At 35.9% G+C, this 21,316-nt stretch overlaps 1 protein-coding gene across 2 annotated transcripts in view; it reads right to left on the bottom strand.

Moving 5' to 3' along the window:
• DDX10 (DEAD-box helicase 10) overlaps positions 1 to 21,316 on the bottom strand; it is a 296,493-nt gene that overhangs the window by 33,018 nt on the left and 242,159 nt on the right. For both annotated transcript variants that reach the window (XM_060304012.2, XM_030836487.3), the window contains exon 17: positions 4,622 to 4,758. In XM_060304012.2, coding sequence (XP_060159995.1) covers positions 4,622 to 4,758 — 137 coding nt within the window. The remainder of the gene's footprint in view (positions 1 to 4,621; positions 4,759 to 21,316) is intronic.

Here is a 21,316-nt window from a genome sequence, read left to right as displayed (position 1 = left end):
GCCTGGCACAGGATAGGTACTAAAAAAATTCTTAGTTGAAAGAATGGATGGAGGAAATGTGACAAGAAGCCAGAGACTACAGATCAAGTAGAAATTTTTTAACTCTTAAATAATCAGAATGTGATTTAAATAATGCAGAAAGTTGCTTCTCCAGCTCTTGGCACCACATATAGAAGCTAGTCAAATATGTTTATTGTGAAAGCAGTATAACTCTACTGTATGGACTAGTTGGGAGATTAAGAAATGAAAAATCACTTATGAGCACAAAGATAATTACATGCAATATTCGAGGTCTTATGTCCTCAAAAGGTATGAAAGTCTATATCAAAACTCACTGGAGACAAGAACACATGATTCTGTGTAGTTCCCTGCAGACCAGTGAATTCTCTGATGTCACAAAGTCCGCTGCAACAAAGAGCTAGGTTTCCTACTAAATTTTCTGTCTATTTTAATAACAATAATAATAACAACAAATCCCAATATCTCGTATTAACTCTACCTATGCTAGTTCCGTAGAAGGAATCAGAAATGAAAACCACAGAGTAAAACATAGATAGCATGGACCCATTTGTAAGATGGAAGATGAGAAAAGAAAGCAGAGAGCATCAAAGCAAGCTCTCCCTTCTATACCTACTTTCAAAAATAGCGCACAAAAGCTTAGAGCTTCCAATGGAATTCAGGCATCTGCTACTGAGTAACCAGCTAACATTCCTTCTGTACGATGGGTAGATTACCCACTCCCCCTATTTTATAGCTCTGTTTCTAAGGATAAATGGAGCTATTAATGGCAGCATTCTTAAAGTTCCTTAAAAGGAACTCAGGGTCATATCATTTTCATTGTCCCTGGGACTATATTATAAGCAAGGTACCTCTTTTTGTCATGCTAACTTAAAGAAGTTGGATCTTATATATGAGAATCTCTTTTGAATCTCAGTGTTAGAGATGACAATTCTGATAATTCTACAGAGGGTTAAGGAGGGTTTAAATTCTACTGTGGCTATATACTGAGCTGAGGAGGAGGACAGAGGTACAAACTCTTTAAAATCCTATCAGACCTCCCTGAGGAGGAATTACTGACCCCAAGTTCAGTCGTTCTCCACTAAATCTGGCTCTCCTTTGCCTATTTCCTACTGACTAAGTGTCTTTCCATGTAGAGAGACAAATGTGTTACCTGTGCTGAATATCTATGGGTGTCACCAAAGTGAAGGAAAAAGAGACATAGAAAGGAAACATTCAAAGAAATTAGCTCATACTAGTTAGTTTGGGACTAATAGCCACTTTCTAATTGGTATAACCAGTCCTATACAAACTCATATCTGAAAATGCTAAATTAATATCCAGAGAATAACCTACTGGCAGAGTGAGGATGACCAAGAGGCTGGAACACTAGCTGTCCTACAATTATTGAGCAGAAGCCAGAAACAGTGCACCAAATAAAACCTGTGAACAAGCCAGGAGGATCCTCTAAAGCTAACATCACAAAATCTTAGCATTCGGTCATGTCCATGAGAGGCAAAGAAAAAAAGATGTAGCAGAACTGGAACAATATAGGAAGATAGAATTGGCGCTATTATTATACACAGCAGCAGCAATTACTACTGTCAAAATTCTAGTGTACGTGAATTTACTTGTGAATGCCTCTTCTTATCCAAAACAGTGTGGTTTTAGTTTACATATATCTTTATTCATTGCCACTGAGGTAATTTCAAGAGAGAAGGGAAAATTAGAGTATAAATAGAAATTTCACATGTAGACTATTACTTGTAACTTACCCTAAATCCTACCTTCTAGTCCAGGAATGGAAAACAGGTTTTATCTTGTGTACCAATCCCGATTGATTGATGGACCCTGTTTGAGAAGGACTGCTAGGACTAAATGGAAGGGAATACAGACAAAGCCTATCCTGGATGAGGGATGGGGCAATTAAGCACTAGTAATACATTCTACCATCCCAGGTCTAGTCCATTGGTTCTCAACTGTGAGAGATTTTGCTCCCCAAAGGATACCTGGCAATGTCTGAAGATACTTCTGGTTATCCCAACTGGGGAGGTGCTAGTGGTAGAGGATGATGCTAAACAGTCTACAACCACCTCAAACTCTCCAAAACAAAAAATCATCTGGGCCAGAATGCCAATAATGCTGAGGTAGGGAAACCATGGTCCAGTCAAATCTATCCTATGGTTAGTCCATGGATCAGGTCTTCAGCCAAATAACATTAAATTTGTCTTGAGGTAGTTTTCCTGAGCTACCTCTTCTAATGCCATAGTAATTCTATATAACTTGTCTGGAGTATTAGAACCAGAGGTTCAATTTGATTCAGGCAGATCACACTGACCTGTGCCTAACTTGTATTGTGATCACAGACAAATGATTTTATCCCTCGAAGCCGTGGCTTTTTCATCTATAAGAGGAGGAGGGTGGACTAGATAATCACTGTGCTCATACAAAGACAAAACTGCTAGGAAGCCCCTAAATGTACTAAAGGAATAAAGTCCTTGTTGATATTCTTTTCAACAACAAGATAATTTTTCTTCAGCCTAAGACAAGTTTATCAATTCCTTTCAATCTCTGCTAATATAGTTATCAGTTATGCCTTAACTTAAAACTATTTTAATTTTCATGTAATGCTTAAATATTTCCCATCTGAACACTTGTCACTGAGTTAAGATGCTTTGGCATCTCTCAAGGTATTACTACCATCTTGTGCATCACCATTACACTATTGGAACTTGGCTTCTTCCAGTTCTGCAAACATCTATTCTGTCATCTCTGGTATCATTTAAGCTATTAGGACCAATTATATAGTTGCTTATCATTATGTTTCTCTCTTTTACTCTATAAATCTCCTTCATAAATCTATTAATCAATACAAGTATTTTAGGGCCTTTTTCTGTGCCTATGACATTAATGCTGGGGAGATGAGTAAAGGCTGGAGCTGAAAGTATTGGTATAAAAAGACAGATTTTCTAGCTACAAAGCATTTACAAGCTCATTAAGAAGATGAAATGTGAAACTATTTGAGAACAAGTCATATTAACTACGTGGTAGTAGGGAAATGTCACTATGAGGGTAAGAGATGCCAAAAGAATGAAATGAAATGTCTGCTGTACGTAGATTAAGGACGACCCAGAAACTATCATGAAAAATGTTAGACAAAAATCCTTATGAATCAGATACAGAAGGATTGCTGACATCTTACCAGTGATTTCAAAGGTTGGCTCTATGTTTTAAAGGTATGTTAGACAGATGTGGAAAATATGGCCAAATAACAAACTGTAAGAACCAATTAAAGTTCCCTTCAGAAAGTAAAATTACACAGAGCATTTAGAAGTTAATGATACAAAGTTATACGTGTTAAGTTAGATCACATCTATCAAAATGGAGATCCCATAAACTACTCTGAAACAGGGACATTTATATAAGAATAAAAAGGGCAACAAACAACCATACTGACAGTTCATCAAGGTCTGGACATGTGTATTTTCTGAAGTAGAATATGCATATTTACTCTTAGAGGTCAATTTCTAAAGATTAGAATTATGCCCTGGACCTAAATTATTTAACCCTTATCATTTAAATATTTTTTCTAAATCCTAATAAATTATTTTCACCTGTGGTGCTTCTTGTGGTAGTAAAGCTATTATGTCCATTACCTAGTTGTCCAATAGCAAATGTCTCAAGTTTCTGGCATCACATGGGAAGACTGCATTTTGGATAAGTCATTTTCACTATTATAAAATAATACTATGTTTAAATGAGCACAATATTAAAATAAAGAGTAACTCTGAAATGATCTCTCTATAGCATTTTTCTCTTAAGGGGATAATCTTTTTGAGACCTTTTCATAATGCTCTTAGTTAAAACTGGATTATAGCTCTCTGTGGCCTATTTTTTCAACTCCAAACTTTTCAGACTAGCAACTTTAGGGGTTCCAACAAGCTTCCTCTCCCTTTCAACCATATTAACTTCATCCATCATTAGTACCTCCCCCTTGTGCCTAAATAGGCTCATTGATTTAGTTCAGTCATGAACCATGCAGTTCAATATTCTCAACTTTTAAATCAACAGAATCTCAATTTAATCTAATACATAGTACTCTGAAAACAAGTGCTGAGCAAGCCATTCAATTCATTACATTTCATCTATTTTTGGCATGGCAGCAAGTAAGTCCACATTAAAATGAACAGATTCTAATTTGAGAGAATTTGTCAAAGGCTGTTTATGTATGAGTTTTCCATTATTTTATGTGTTTCTTACTTAATTTTACATCAAAGAATGTGAAAGTAAAACTGCCCTTTTAAAAAATTCAGAAATAATTTTTAACACCAATCTCAACAGTGAATCAAAATAAAATCTTACCTCTGTTTGCACTAAATATACCCTAGTGCATCAAATACTTAAGCATAAAAGATTCAGAAAGAGAGAGACAAGAAGAGAATAGACAAAGAAAAAGATACAACTCTCATATCACCCAATATATCTGTTAACAGGAATTAACAGAAACAGTAGAAGGGCCCCTAAAATGACGAGAAGAGCATGAGATGTTTGTCTCCACACATCTTTTGGAGTTATTAAAAGGAGAAGACCCATATTCTTAATGCCACCAACGGTAGAAACATACCTAATTTTGTTTTCCATATCTTCATTATCTGATTCTTCGGAGCTTCTGTACTTATCTGGATCTGGAAGTGTGCTTGGATCAAATCCATCATTATCATCATCACTCCAATCCAGAAAGGCTTCTTCTTCATCTTTAGCCTAAGAAAAGGCAAGGGAAATTGTCGTTTAAGAAAACAGCTCATAAATAATCAGGTCTTATTTCTAGCCCCAAATAAATATCCCTAACTGAGATCCTCAAATTAGAAGCCTTTTATTCTGGAAAAAGCCTCTATGTGACTTTCAGAACCATAATCATTTGCACTGAGAAAGAAAACCCATGTCATTTCAAAAGTAAAACAAAATATGGTTCAAAAAGTAAATCACTATTAAGTCCCTTAAACACAATATGGGACAAATTTGACAGTTTAATTACTTCCATGTAACTCAACTATCAAAGAAATAAAGTGTAAAATAAATTTGTTTTAGTGCTCTTGTCCACTACGCAAGTTTCAAAACTACCAAAAATATTAGGTAAAAATGTAAAAGGCCAGACGAGAGAGTACAGAAATATCTGATAATTTTTTGATCGCAATAAATCTTAAAACAACAATCAGATCTGTATTAGCTCATTGATAGTGAAGGGCCTTCTAAATTCGAATTAAGTACGAAGTAACTAAGAACAATTAAAAAATAAGATAGAATACCAAGATACAGAAAGTTGGGAACTATACAGTTTCATCCAAGTAGGTAGGTATTTAGGCTTTTTTACTTTTGTTTTGTGAGAACAAAGTAATGCAATGTTAAAATAAATTTACTACACATTTATGTAATGAACATCCCTTATAATAAGTTTATTTCTGGCAGATTGGTTTTGTCACCTGGTAGATAAGAAATACAAACAAACATTGTCACACGCATTTAACAGCTTATAAGCAGTAAGCAGGACTAAAAAACAATTCTGGACGAATTTCTCTTAGTTACCCACTTTATAATTCTTTTTCACACCATATGAGACAAACTTCAATGATTCTTTGATTTCAAATGATTAATGCTGTTTCCCAGAAACTGAATAACAACTCAGTATAGCATAGCAATTGACTGTGCAGCCCTCTACTGAAGTCTGCTTACATTCTTTGTACAGCTCTTCCTTGACAACCTCTAAACATAGCCAAAGAAGGAAGAAGTAAAGAAAATAAGGATTAGTCACTACTGCAAAAGTCCTTTATTGCTTTCTTGGTAAAATTCCCTGCTAAAAATAAAAGGTCTGGAAACAAATATCAGAAGGGAAGAAGAAAAGGCTGCCATCAGAGGCAGTAAGCAGTACAACTCAACAGCATACTACTATACAGTCCATTTGAAAATAATCAAGGATGTCAACAAAAATTGAATGTCATTGTATACTGAAGAACACTAATCTCCCAAGCTACAAGGTATTTCCAATTTTCCAGTCTGGTGCTCTCAAAGGAATCTGTTATCTAAAGGTGGAGCCAGAGAATTACCAAAGTAATTCTCAAGCTTTTTTGGTCCCACGGCACCTATACATTTAAATATATAAAGGACTCCAAAGAGCTCCTGTTAAGGTGGATTATATCTATTGCCATTTAATGTATTAGAAGTTGAAACTTAGAATTTTTAAAAATTCATTAATTTAAAAGTAATAATAAACACTACATTATTATATATTAACATATATGGTAACATAAATAGTGTTTTTATGAAAATAGCTACTCTTTCCAAAACAAAAGGGCTCTGTTTTACATTTTTACAAATTTCTTTAATGTCTGGCTCAGAAGAAGATATCTTGATGCTCATATCTGCTTCTGCATTCAATACATTGTTCTGGTTGAAACATACGAAGAAAATCCAGTCTCTCAGAGATAGGTAGTTGGGAAAGGGAAAAGTAATTTAACAGCCTTTTTAGAGAAGTGCAGTTACTCTCCTTTGATACTACAATAAACACTGATGAGTGGAAGCTTCTTAAAAAGTAGTTACAATGTGGAATCTGAAGCCATTATCAATAAACTTTCTGTACTCTGTTACATTAAAATCCATTGGTCTACTTTGCACTTTGAATGGATCTTTTACCAGTGAATGATTTCATAACACTGTGCACCAGTCATGTGGAAAATACTGGTTCATTAAATTATGCATATCTTCTTTATATGGATCTTCAAATATTAACACATTTCATTATACAATATTTTTAAAAATCATATTTCTTAATATCATGGTCAATATCATTTTAAATGTCTTTCAAAGTACTGGGAAGCTACTGGTGGATATAAGTTTTCTAAAATTCTAATTTTTTCTTAGAAGCTTGAATTTTTTCATCAGCGAGAAATAATTTCAGTTTTTTCTTTGAAGTGTAGCAATAAGTGTTGTTTTCCTCTGGCTGATTTCAAAATTTTCTCTTCATCATACAGCAGTTAGACTATGATGTGTCTAAGAATGGTTTTCTTTGTATTTGTCTTTCTTGGGGCTCTCTGCAAGCTTCTTGGATCTATCAATGCTTTTCGGTAAATTTGGGAAGTCTTTGGCTATGATTTCTTCAAATATTTTTATGCCTCTTTCTTACCATTCCTTCCATGATTGCAAGAACATGTATAATGGACTACTTCACAGTTCTCTTAGTTTTGTTCATTTTTCTGCAATCTTTTTTCTTTCTGTTCTTTGCACAGGGTTATTTCTACTGGGTCCTCGGGTTTGCTGTTGCTTTCTTCTGACAATTCCAAACTGTTTTTCAGCCTGCCTGGCAAAAATTTTACAGTAATTGTGCTTTCAGGCAGGTCTAATACCACATTTGTTTTTGTTTTGTTTAAATATAGTTTCCATTGCTCTGGGGAGGCTACCTATCTGTTTATTTACATACCTATATTTTCCTTTAATTCTTTTAACATACTTAAAATAGCTACATTGAAATCTATGATAAATTCAAATCTGGGCTAACAAGAGTTTCTATTGAGTACTTTTTCTTGGCCACGGATCACAATTTCCTGCTTCACTACGTTTCATATTTTTGTAGAAAACTAGATACTTTAGATAATATATTATAGAAAAACTTAATTCTGTTAGGTTTTTCTGAGGATTATTAGATTTCTATTCTAATAGACAATTACCTTGCCTGGATTCAAACTGCAAATTCTCTCTAACCCATAGTACTCAGCTACTTATATCTCATCTCTGTTTTGTTCTTATGGCTTCCAACTGCTGTTTTTTTAGCCTGGTTTCCTATGAGTCTTCCCTCAGCCTGTGAAATGTGACACTCAGCCAAGGATTTAGGCAGAGTTGGGCTCCCCTCTCTGTGATTTCCTTGCTTCTTGCGTTTTCCCCTAATCTCCAGTTGCTCTGTTGGCTCTGAGATCTGTACTGTGATATGTCAAGCAGAATACTTGAATTAATTGTATTTTAACACCTAGAATCATTTAATATGCTCCTTTAACATTTACTATAAAGCAAGTGGCCTTCACAAAATAAGTACAATACAAAATAAATTAGAAAGTGAGTTAGTATAAACATCTTAACTCAATATTCCACTATACATGTTTATCTATTTGAAGGAAAATACAAATTCAAAATGATGAAAACTTACTTTTAAATGGATAAAACATTATCTGGATTTGTATTACTATGACTTTCTTGTAATTGACAACATTAAGGTCTTGCTATTTCCTGATCTGTAAGATGATCCCACTGTTGATGCCATACCATATTGTCTGTGCTGCATTATACTCCTCAATTCATGACAATGACAAACAAATTTAAGTTGGCAATCACTCCTTTCAGAAACACAATTTCAACCTACTAAAACTGTAGAGATGATGGAGAAAGACATTTTCATATTGAGCTTTTTGTCTTTTAGTTCATTCTTTGAAGGGTTAGAAACATATAACTATAAAAATGTACAATATCTGTATTAAAAAGTACAATGTGCCTCTATTAATGCCTTTAATCTATTAAAAAATTTTAAAAGCACTATCATCTACAACAAACACAAAGCATAAATAAAAATCACTAAGTAAAGAGGGTATTGCCATAATGAAAACATTCTGGAGAAAAGTACTGAGTTTATCGTTCTGTCAAGGTCTAGTTTAGAAGTATGCTCTTTCTAGTTAGGTAAGGTGGTAAAGAAAATGGACATTGGACATTTTAGCTGCTCTGTCTCTCTCTATCCTTGTGATTTCATGAACCATTTAAAAGCTAATTATAAATATGGCACCATCCTCACTTTTATCTCTCTCTGGACTCATTTTCATGAGGGACAGCACAAATACTATGAGGTACCTATCACCTTCCAAATGCTACCTATCACCTTCCAAATGACTGTGACATATCAGTGTGTTAGAACATCATGGCTGGAAACTCACTGCTCTAAGTAAAAGGGAACCATTTAAGTATTTTAGCAGAAGACTAAACTTGTATCTTACAGATGCTGCACCCTGGCAGCAATGGGAAGGGTCGTTGGAGGGTATAAGATTTGAAGGTAGGATATCAGTTTAAAAACTACAATAATCCAGATGAGGAAAGGGATTCAATGAAGGAAGTGGCAGTGGAGATGGAAGTGGGGAACAGGTATGAGAGATGTCAAGGAGGGAGAACCAACTAGACTCTGTGGACTACATGGGTATATGGTACATTTCAGAGAATCATTATGTTCATAAGCATAGTTGTACATGATAAACATGGTCTAAGAAAGTTTAATAAGTATTATGAAGACGCTTTAGAAAAATGCCTTCCTTCAATAAGTTTTTATTAAGGAGACATGTGACAAACATACTACGAGGTACTGGGGATATAGCAGTGAATAAGACAGAGTCCCTGCCCTGACGATAAAATGAACTGTTCTAGGATAGTTATCCACATAAGCACTAAAATGAAAGCCATGTTCTTCTATTTCTGCAGAGCAGCCACTAACGAATGAATCGACTCCACTAGCCCTGCTAAATGCTTAACATCTGGCAGAATGCAGCCTTCAATTTATGGATCCTGGCTGTCAACATGCCTCTTTCTCTTTAGGTACTTCCAGATTGGAAGATGCAACCACTCCTCCCTCACTGACTAATCATTCTCTCATTTTTCTCTACCCTCCCAGCCCTATGGTCACACCCACACTCCTGTCTTAAGGCTCTGAGAAATTTAAAAAAAAAAGTAGTTCATACACACTAAGAGATCAGGGTCACCTCTATGAACTGGCTGTTCCTGAAATACAGTTTCAGAACCTCTGAGAAAAATATTTCACCTAAAATAGGAATACTTTTCCTAAAATACACACTTGGAAGACTCAGTTATTAAGTAGGGCAGATGAAAATATCCAAAAAAGAAATGTAACCCAACTAGCTTTTATTTTGCTTTCAGTTTTGATGATGAGAAGAAATACAGATGAGAAGTAGCATTCTTCTACAACAAATTTATGAAGTGCTCTGACATACATTATCTTACTTCATTTTCAAACTCTATGAAGTAGGAAGAAAAAGAATTATTGTTCCCATTTTCAAAATTGAGAAAATGTGAGTCAGATGACTAAATAGCTTAACAAGGTCACACAAATATGTACATATGCTAGGTCTTCTACATCATCCTGAATCTCAACTTTCACCATTAAAGCTTTGAATTTGCTACTTGTACAATTATTTCTTCAGAATCAATAATATTTTATAAACTTCATAAAACATATGGGGGTGCTTTCTGTGTCACCTTGTATGTGACCATTCCCACTTTCATGACCTTTGCTCCCAAGCCTCTCTTCTCTGTTGTGTGGAATACTGTACCACCTTCCTAATGAGTCTCCCTGCAACCATTCTTCTTCTGATCACTCCAATTCTCTGTGTTGTCATTAGAATTTTTTTTAATAAGTTTCAAATCTGATCATGTCTATCACCTGCTTACAAGCTTTGAAGCCACACTTTCAAGATTCTGGAACAAGTCAAGCCCCTTCCCACCTCAGAGTCTGCATTACTGCTACTTCTCTACTGGAATCTTCTTCTACTTCCTTTTGCCTGGTTTGTAGTGTTTTCTGACACCAAACATGTGGTTTCTCTTCAACACTAAGTCTTCAAAGTCAAATGAGTGTCTATCAATTCAATTTAATTCCGACACTATGCAGAGTTAGCATAGACCCCAAGGGTAAAGGGCTCAGTCCCACAAGACTCCATACTTCAGATGCCAGCTGCAAAATGCAGTCACCAAGCTACTTGCCATTCTACCTGGCCGACTACAAATTCAGGGATTCTCACGACCCCCTCCTCAGGTTTGATAATTCTCTAGAACTCAGGAAAATGCTTTACTTATGATTACCAGTTTATTTATTTAAAGGGTATAACTTAGGAACAGCCAGATGGAAGAGATGCACAGAATGAGGTATGCAGTGGGGATGGGGTGCAGAGCTTCCATGTCTTCTACAGGAGGGTCACCTTCCCAGCACATCAACACATTCACCAATCTGGAAGGTCTCAGAATCTTGTTGTTCAAGAGTTCTTACAACTCAATTTCCAGGCCCAACTTCCTCCCAGGAAGAGGGATGGGGCTAATCACACGCTTAGTCTTTCTGGTGACCAGTCCCCACCCTGAAGCTATCTAGACATCCCACCCTGAGTCACCTCATTAGCATAAATTCAACTGTGTTGAACAGGGGCTTCTTATGAACAACGAAACACTTCCATCACTCAGGAAATTCCATGGGTTAAAACCTCTGACTTCATTGTCAGGAACCAGGGACAAAGACGAAATATATATTCTTATTATACCAAACCTGGTTAACTTCAAGTAATCAGGTCTCAGATTAAACATTTCTAAACAGCACTCCCTTAGTAAAACATCCTGTAGATTTCTCTTCAGTGCTATACCTAGAGTGAATTCATTTTTGTTTAATGTCTGCATCCTTTTCTAGGCAGTAAGTTTCATGAAAGTAGAGGCCAGGTCCTGTTATCATTACTGAAATAGATTTCTAGGGCTAAGATGGAGCTGCTCCTGCCTGGGGTGCCACATCAGCAAACCAAAACTTAGACAACTTCCGTGTCCCTATAAATGTCCAAATGCTGTATGTCCTGTCAGCCAATCCCCAAACGCCAAGCCAACTCTGGGTCTTCTCACTCCAAACAAGGTTGATTAATGTGGCCCCAATCAATCAGATATCTTCAATTTTTCTCTTCTTTGTTCTTTATTCTTTATCCTATAAAAGCCTCCTGCCTTCTGCCCCATTTTGCAGTTCTCCAAAAGGAAACTGTCCACTTCATGAAATGTTAAAGTTTGTATCACCTAAACTATCTTCTTTAAACATTTTTTAACACTGCTCACTACTGTAGTCATAAAGCACAGAGCAGGTTCTCAAATACTTGATAAATAGATATTTAATGTGAAAATATTAAAGTGGAATACAATACTATGAAATATTTATTATTTATTAAATACTGAGTATAAAAAATAAATAAGTACTTATTATTGATAAGGGTTTAACACTAGAAATCCGATCATATGAAATTTAGATCTGATCATAAGACTTTTATTAATAACTGTCAACCACTTAATTTCCATCTCAGATTTCTCAAGTATAAAATTTACAGTATTTAGGTTTAAGGAAGCTTGTAAAGATTTTAATTAATTGCAGATGCTTTGAAAATATGCAATCAGCACCTTAATGGGAAAACAAATTAGTCAGTAAAGAAAAATGAAATGTGCAATATGCCTATAAAATAACAAATAAGTTATGTTTAAAATTCCCTCTAGAGAATCATGCAAGAAAACTTCATGTAAGAGTCTGTATACACACTGAGGGTTTATACATACACAAAGAATCTAGTTATTTCTATACATATGGACTTATGTATGATCAAATTCATGACCATTACATGAATTTGAATTTCATTCAAAAAATATAGAAAACTCAAGCACTCCCTTCAAGTTGAATTAATAATCATTTGCTGAGTGCTTAGTACATTTAGCCCATAATGGGTATGCAAAAATGAATGAGTTAGGGTCTTACTTCTGAGAAGTTTAAAACTTTAGAATATTGTATAAAATTCCTCTGGTAGACAGGCAACAGAATATATCTTGTATACCTCATTTTTTTCTCTAAAAGAGGTATAAACGTATGCTTAAATATGCTTCTACACGTTTTATTTCCCTTATCTCTTTTTATTTCTGAGAGCATTCACAACTACAGCAAAAGCAAAAACAAAAATGAAATTCTAATGTTAAAATTGAATGAGCACAAAATGTCTCAATAAGAAGTGTAACTGGGACTTCTCTGGCAGTCCAGTGGTTTAGGCTTCACCTTCCAATGAAGGGCATGCAGGTTTGATCCCTGGTTGGGGAGCTAAGATCCCACATGGCTTGCAGCCAAAAAACCGAAAACATAAAACAGAAGCAATACTGTAACAAATTCAATAAAGACTTTTAAAATGGTCCACATAAAAAAAAAAAAGACCGATTAAGCAAACTCTATAAATCAGGGGTCCCCAACCCCTGGTTGGTGGACTGGTGGTGGTCCGTGGCCTGTTAGGAACTAGGCTGCACAGCAGGAGGTGAGCGGTGGGAGAGCAAGGAAAGCTTCATTGGCCGCTCCCCATTGCTCGCATTACCCCCGAACCATTCCCTCCCCTACCCCGTGGAAAAACTGTCTTCCGCGAAACCGGTCCCTGGTGCCAAAAAGGTTGGGGACCGCTGCTATAAATTACAACATTAACTAAACAATAAATGATTCTTAAAAAGAAAAAAAAAAAGGGTAACACTCTTGAAGCTGTATTAAAATTAAAAACAAAGCTATATATAACTCCAGAAAAACTCTGAGAAATGGAGAGGAGGGCTGATGTGAAGGAGAATAGATTATTTCCTTTTACTATACAGAAAGTAAAGGATCATCCCTTAGTGCCACAGTAAATTTTGTTAGGCCAAAGACCTTAAATGTTTATAAAGTAAAAGGGAATGAGACAATTTCAACCACTCTACTAAGGAGTAGAGGTGGAAGCCACATTACATGTAATGGATTAAGGAGTGAATGGGCATTCTTGCTGGTCAGTCAGTGTTTGTTAGTGAGGAAATCAATTCAGTCTAAATATAGAGAATTATCTTTATTGCCTTTCTGCTTACCATATAGCATTCATAGAAATAAGCTTTAAGAATTGTATTTAAATTTTAGTTATTTAATTCCACTTAGGATTTTTTTTATGATTTTTAAAAAATTTATTTTTTAATTTTATTTATTTTTGGCTGTGGTGGGTCTTCGTTGCTGCGTGCAGGCTTTCTCTAGTTGTGGCGAGCGGGGGCTACTCCTCATTGCGGTGCGCAGGCTTCTCACTGTGGTGGCTTCTCTTGTTGCGGAGCACGGGCTCTAGGCACATGGGCTTCCGTAATTGTGGCTCGCAGGCTCTAGAGCACAGGCTCAGTAGTTGTAGCGCACGGGCTTCGTTGCTCTGCGGCATGTGGGAACTTCCCGGACCAGGGCTCGAACCCGTGTCCCCTGCATTGGCAGGCGGATTCTTAACCACTGCGCCACCAGGGAAGCCCCCACTTAGGATTTTTAAAAAGGAACCTCCCCATATTGTATGAATTAAAAGCAGAATGTCAACTTTGACACCTCAAAATTTCACAAGGAGGGAAAATTCCAAAATTCATGATAAACTATTTCTGATCCTGACAAAGAATATAAAGACTGTGAAGAAAAGAAAATTTTACAGAAAAATGAGGTATTCAAAATACATTCTGTTCTCACTAATAAAGCTTCAAAACAACTTTCTAAGAAAGCATTGGGAAGATAAAAAAATTCTGATTGCTATATACAGCCAACCATTTTCGATAGTTAAAGAGAGACTGATTTCTGAGATTTACCCAAGCTATAAATCCCAGGTACAAACTTACAGAAGAAATTATGGAAAATGTTTTTTATGAGTTATGAGCACAAAAAGATTAATGTTATTATTAAATGTGCCTGCTGAAAATGAGCATCTACCTACTAAGGTAAATGTGCAGAAGAGTAAACCCAAGAGCAGCTGACAGAGCTGAGAAATTACTGTTCCTCCACCATAATGCTAAATTGTAATAGCCTGATTTCCCCTTCACTTTTTAATAATAATGTTATCATACTAATTAAAATATTTTTGAATATTTTCAGTTTATTTCTGTCTCCTAGAAATTTATTCCGTAATGGTGACGTTTGGGTTTAGCTGAATACTGATTTAGTGATATGATACAACAGGACTAATAAAACAATGCATAGAAAAACAACTCAATGATGGCATCTAACACTCTGGAGAGTGTATTACAAGCACTCTTACACCTCTTAAAACAGAGCCAATTAACTGTTCAAGCATTAGTAAATTGGTCCCAGTATGCACTCTTTTTAATTACCCAGGTCAAAGCTTGCCTCTGTCAATCAGAGGATATATTCCAAACCTCACTAAACACAAACTACAAATTACTTAAAATTCCATCTTTTTCTTATTTTGAAATTGACCAAAATAGTCATGATCTGAATTGTAGGCCAGAGCATAAATGCCAACTACAAACCCAAAATTCTACAAAGTTTCTATATAGGATAAGAAATTTCCACTAAAAAAAAAAAAAAGGAAGACAGCAATCATTCAATATTCTTTACAGCAGTAAACAAAAGTCTTTTCTTCTTCAAAAATGGAAATGAGTTATAAATTGCTCCCAAGTTCCCTTAAAATTCCACAATCACTACTTAATTGAAAAGTCACATAGTTGTCCTTTATTGGAAGTTTTATTTCTTTTAATACAAAGTATTTTACAAAAGAGTATGCCTAAATGAGCAAAACACCATTTTCCAAAATGTTCTACATTTTGAATCCTATTAACTTTTGTTATTTCCCCCATGACACTTTGGCAACCAAAGAATTGAGTTTTCATTTAAAAAAACTAATAAACCACTGCTAAGATAAGTAGATCTGTCGGAGATAAATCTACTCCAGTAGTCTTAAGTTTTTACTCCATTTCAGGCTTCTATTTTCAAATTTAGTTGAAAGGAATTACACATTAAAACTAGAAAAATCATGATCTGCAGCACATAATAAACAATGGCTTACAATCATGAAAAGATTAACTCTCATTTAAGTTGTTTAAATACATTTTTAAAAGTTTACAAAAGAATATCTTAAGTGCCTTATATTATAGAAAGACTGAACTACCATCAATTTCTTACATCTTTGCCACCTTCACCTTAAAGGCAATAAAAATATACTACGAAATTTCAAGTTCACTTACTATTTCCTAATTCTTACTCTTCCTACCTATAAAACTTCTCAACACCAACCTAGTACCTCCTCTGCTAAAATATGACATGTGCAGTCACAGTGTATTATTATCCTCATGCTCTCACAAATTTTCTTTAACTAAGAAATCAACTAGCTCATGATTTTAATAGCCAAATTAAAATTTAAAATCCAAAATTAAAGTTCACTTGTGCAGTGAAAACTTTCAAATGCTGAAATTCTCTATTTCCTTACAGTTTGCCACACAGTCATTTATAAGTGAGTTTGAATAGAGGCACAATTAAGATAATCAATTTTCCATTCAGCAAGGCAAAAGCAAAGAAAATGTTTTGTTTACAAAGGAGAAAAACATTCTTTGAGGAAATCACATCTAACTTATCCATTACATAAATCTGCATGAAATTTCTTACCTTCTATTACTTTCCCTCTTTGCAAAAAAATAGCCAATCTTGCATATCAATCTCTTTAATATTCTATTTAGCAATCAATGCTTCCCTGGTAAGAAACTAACAAAAAGCAATTTTTGTATATCATTTCAGATGCTGGGCTAATATTAAATCACCTATCCACATATAATTATTTATAGATAGAGCTGAAACTACAATCTCTAGTGACCACATATCTGAAAGACAGTTTGTTTTGTGCAGCTTTCCAAAAGAATAAGGTAGGCAAATAAGCTGCTAAGAAAAAAAAAAACAAAACGCAAACATTTTGGTGCATTTTCTAAAGGTTTAAGCAGTATAACTGGAAAGTCCATATTTAAAGGTTAAATTTTAAAGATAAAAATAATGTCTAGAAGACAAATGTTTGATGAATGAACAAATGAATCAATGAATGAAAATTGTATTAAAATTTCACAGTTTACAGATAAGGAAATAGGATTAGATAATTTAAATATAGTCAGTGGTAGAGCTAGAACTCAAACCTTTGGGTTACAATACAAAATTAACCTAAAATCTTTCCAAAAAAGATAATTTAAACAAGTATCTCCCACCTTCATCCATAATCTGAACTACCAAGTCAGTGATGTTAATAATAATCTTCAAATCAGCATAAATCCTAAACAATCACTATACAAGAAGCATTATACAAATTTATGAACTCTCATGTGCGCTTTGTCTTTTCCTTCCTTTCTTCAGCAAGTATTTATAGATTATTTACATAAGCCAGTTTAGTGAAAGAAAGACTTCTAAATTGTAAAGCATCTGCTCATAGAGTTACTTTATTTGTGTGCACACACATATACAAAGGGAATCTAAAAGAACAGAGAAGATTTCACAGAATAGATTCAAAATAGTCTTGAGAATGAGTCAGAATTTATAGGACAAAGGGAAAGAGAGAGGGGCACGAAACAACAGGGGGGTTTCAGGACCATGAAGGATGGGACAACAGTGGGTGCCAAAGCTAGAAAAGTAGACAAGGGCCAGCTTGGGAGGGGCCTTGAATGTATGCCAAGGAAATCTGGACTTAATTCTATGGGCCCAACACTATTAACATTTTTAAAAATAGGATTTTTTTTTAAACCATTAAAAAAAATGCCTAGATTCCTCCATTCTCATTTCCCCCATAATGATAGTAATTGTTATTTTTGAGAATATATGCAATGACCAAAATTACTATAAATTGAGACCCTTTTAAAATGTATATTTTTACTAATGCTAATAGCAACTATATGCATGTTCAAATTAGTAGTTCATATGTATGAGAATTATTCAGTTCAGGGTTTTTAACTGAGGTATTTTTTTAAAAAATGCTGGCTGCACAGGCATTACTACAGGATGATGCAAATGAAGGTGACATCAACAGATGAGGTTAAAAATATAAAATTTCTTTAAAGGCAAAGGATATGTAACCACATCTGTCCTGACTACTACAGAAAGCACCAGATGAGGCAGCACACTCCCAGATACAGATGCAGGCTTCCCAGGCCTCCAAAGGTCTGTCTGGAGACATGCAGAAGATACTGGTAACATCTGAACAGATTGCAGATACTGCCAGGTATGAGAACCTCATCTTTGCTAATTTTACAGGTTTTTTTTTTTTTTTTTTTTGGCGTTACGCGGGCCTCTCACTGTTGTGGCTTCTCCCGCCGCGGAGCACAGGCCCCAGACGCGCAGGCTCAGTGGCGGCGCAGGCTCAGCGGCCACGGCTCACGGGCCCAACCGCTCCGCGGCATGCGGGATCCTCCCAGACCGGGGCACGAACCCGTGTCCCCTGCATCGGCAGGTGGACCCTCAACCACTGCACCACCAGGGAAGCCCTTCAGGGGGTTTTATATCATCCTGGTAACTCTTCACCTCTCTGCCCCATACCCTCCCTTAAAATGTTCCGGAAATTTCTGGCTCCATACCTGCTGTTCACCAAATTCAAGTAATTAGTAACATAATCTTGGGCATAAATTACTGCAACACTGGGTGATTAGAACTGTATAGTTGTAGAATGCTTTAGTACACAGGTTTTGGGGCCAACCTGAGTTTCATTCCAGAGCCACAGTATGAAGTATAAGGTCAGGAGTAATGACATTATGAAGGGAACTGATTCCCAATTGTGCTTTGAGGTAAGAAAGTTCAGAATTGTAACACTTTTCTTCAAAATCTACTTTTCCTCTGGAGAGTGGTTAAACTAACCACACAGCCATATATCTGAAAAGGTCCACAATGGAAAGCTCCAAATATTAAAGCCATGCTTTTTGCAAATACAAGCACTGACTAGATACACAGACTTACTTACTTTACTGCCTACATTATAATCTCGGCCTTGTGCAGGCTCCTGTGAAGGATGCAGAAGGAGAGCGAAACACGATGCCTGAAGAATGCGGGTGGCACAGGCACCAGTATAGGATGTTGATGTGAATAAAGGGAGTCACCAACAGACAAGCTTAGAAATATAAAAATTTCTCAGAATACTTAAAAATCTATCTCAAGAAAGCTGGCCGAAAACATAATTCCTGATCACCACAAAAGATGGGTGATAAAGAATTGACACTATTTTACAGTGAGTATAACTGCTACGGAAGTCAAAGAAGGAATTCCAAGAGGGCTGGAACACACAGGGAAGGCTTCATGGAAGATGGGAAATGGATATGAGACTGAACTTTGAATAATGGGAGGATATCAGAAAGATAAGTGAACACACACACATACACGGAAATGTCACTAAACAGGGGCACAGTTGGGAGAAGGCTGAAGTAGAGAAGATGCAGGTTGGAGGGGACGGCAGAACAAGTGATATCTAGCAGTTCAGAGCTAAACCTTAACCTTAGTTACAGCAGGTATAAGCTGTGCATTCTAAGTTTTCGTCCCCAGTGTCACCTTCTGGGCTCTTTATTTCTGTATTTCCAAGGTTCCTCATTTCTAAATATATTTATCCATTATTTTATCATAAGTATTCTCATGGGCTCCCCCAATCCTCTGTGGAATGGAACTTGGTATAACAAACAAATTTGGGATGGAATTGTAGGGTAAGGTCAGACTACGGAGAATCTGGAATGTTGAAAGAGTAGTTTAATGAATGAGGACATCTACATGGGTTCTTAAACAGAGAAGTGGCATTTTTAAAAAAATGTGGTATTTGAAAAATTCATTCTAGCAATAAGCATCATGCTGAAGCAATTAAAAAAATTTTTTTAATTCTTTTTTTAAAAAAGGGCAGGAGTAGGAAAGGGTGTTGCAGGCTACAGGTACCAGGCAACAATCAGAAGACACTGAGAACAAAGTGGCAGCTCCAGAAGAGCTGAGGGCATTTGCAACATATTGTCCTCAGGTCCTACACAGGCTGCACTTGTCATTCCCAACAAGCCAACTCGTAGGCAGAATGGACAGTGTCTCTCTCAGCTGCGGTTTATCAAAGTGATATGGATTGATAGCTCCTGAACTGATGTCCTATTTCTATCAAATTATATTTAACCTTATAGAGGACACAGTAAACCAAATACTCAGAATAGTGAAATTCTCAAGGAAGGACTTTCTCTAAGGCATCCATGCATCTACACTTTAGCAAATATTTAAGATCTATTGGTCTGTTCTATACCGTTTGATCCTATGTCAAGTTTCATATATTTTTATCTTTTTAAGGAGATTCAATACACCTTTTTGAAAATCTCTGCTACAAAAGAAGTAACACTGCCATTCCTTAACCTATTTAATTATTGAAAACTTCTATTTACTTAAGATTTGGTATGTTATACATAGAATTTTCTTTATAATGCCTAAAAATGTCAAAACGATCACTTATATTTACAATGTGCCTATACAAACCAAACAAGAAAAAACATTTCCTCTTTCTCAAGCTTCTCATTTTCATTTTTGGCTGTGCTGAAACTGTGAGTTTGCTCTTTAATTCTCGTTTACTTGTCTCATAGCAACCATAAACACACACAATAAATTACTAGTTATAACTAAATAACCTTTTCAAGGTTTCTTTATATATTGGTACAATTAAAGTTATTCTAATACAGGCTTCAGAATTTAGTGTCTTTTTTTTTTTAATTCATTTTTGGCTGCATTGGGTCTTTGTTGCTGCACACGGGCTTTCTCTGGTTGCGGGGAGCGGGGGCCACTCTTCCTTGAGGTGAACGGGCGTCTCACTGCGGTGGCTTGTCTTGGTGTGGAGCACTGGCTCTAAGAGCATGGGCTTCAGTAGTTGTGGCTCACGGGCTCTACAGCGCAGGCTCAGTAGTTGTGGCGCACAGGCTTAGTTGCTCCGCAGTATGCGGGATCTTCCCGAACCAGGGCTCGAACCCGTGTCCCCTGCATTGGCAGGTGGATTCTTAACCACTGCGCCACGAGGGAAGTCCCTAGTGTCTTTTCTATGGTCAACTGTGTTGTGGCTCAAATTTTATCAGCTGAAAGTACTTTGAAGTCATAAAAAAACTAAAACCTCCATTATTCAAACACAACTGGAACTTTCAATTAAGTAGAAATTGGGGACAATGGACTTTTAGGTGAAAGAAGCAGTATGTGTTATGGGTCACTACAGGTTCAACTCCATCTCTTGTCATTTTGACGCTGACAGGTTATGTAATCATAATAAAAAGTGAGGAAGATAACCTGGATATATTGTAAAATACTGAATTATTAAGGAAAGGTAATACCTATAAGAATTCTGACATCTATATAATCAATATACAGTTTACAAAGCACATTTTTTATGTTAACTCAATTCTCAAACAAATCTATTTGATGGACTTTTATTTCTATTTTGTAGACAAGGTAAGTAAGACTTAGAGACCTTAAACATCTTGGCCTAAGGCCATAATGCTGGTGAACAGCAGAATCTGGACTAGAATTGGGTCTAACTACATATTCTATATTCTTATCACTATATCATAACATCTTATGGTGCAGAAAATTAGACTTAAACCATAGAGATGAACACCAAGAAAATCTACTGGTTAGGCATCAAAACTATTTTTTAAGGGGAGAGGGAGAGTGGTTGACAAATCTTGTCAAATATATCAACATCTATATCTCATTTCTAGTCTATTACCAGTATATATA

This window comes from Globicephala melas, chromosome 8 (genome assembly GCF_963455315.2).
Source record: "Globicephala melas chromosome 8, mGloMel1.2, whole genome shotgun sequence".
NCBI classification, from domain to species: domain Eukaryota; kingdom Metazoa; phylum Chordata; class Mammalia; order Artiodactyla; family Delphinidae; genus Globicephala; species Globicephala melas.
This window is presented reverse-complemented; position numbering and strand designations above follow the sequence as displayed.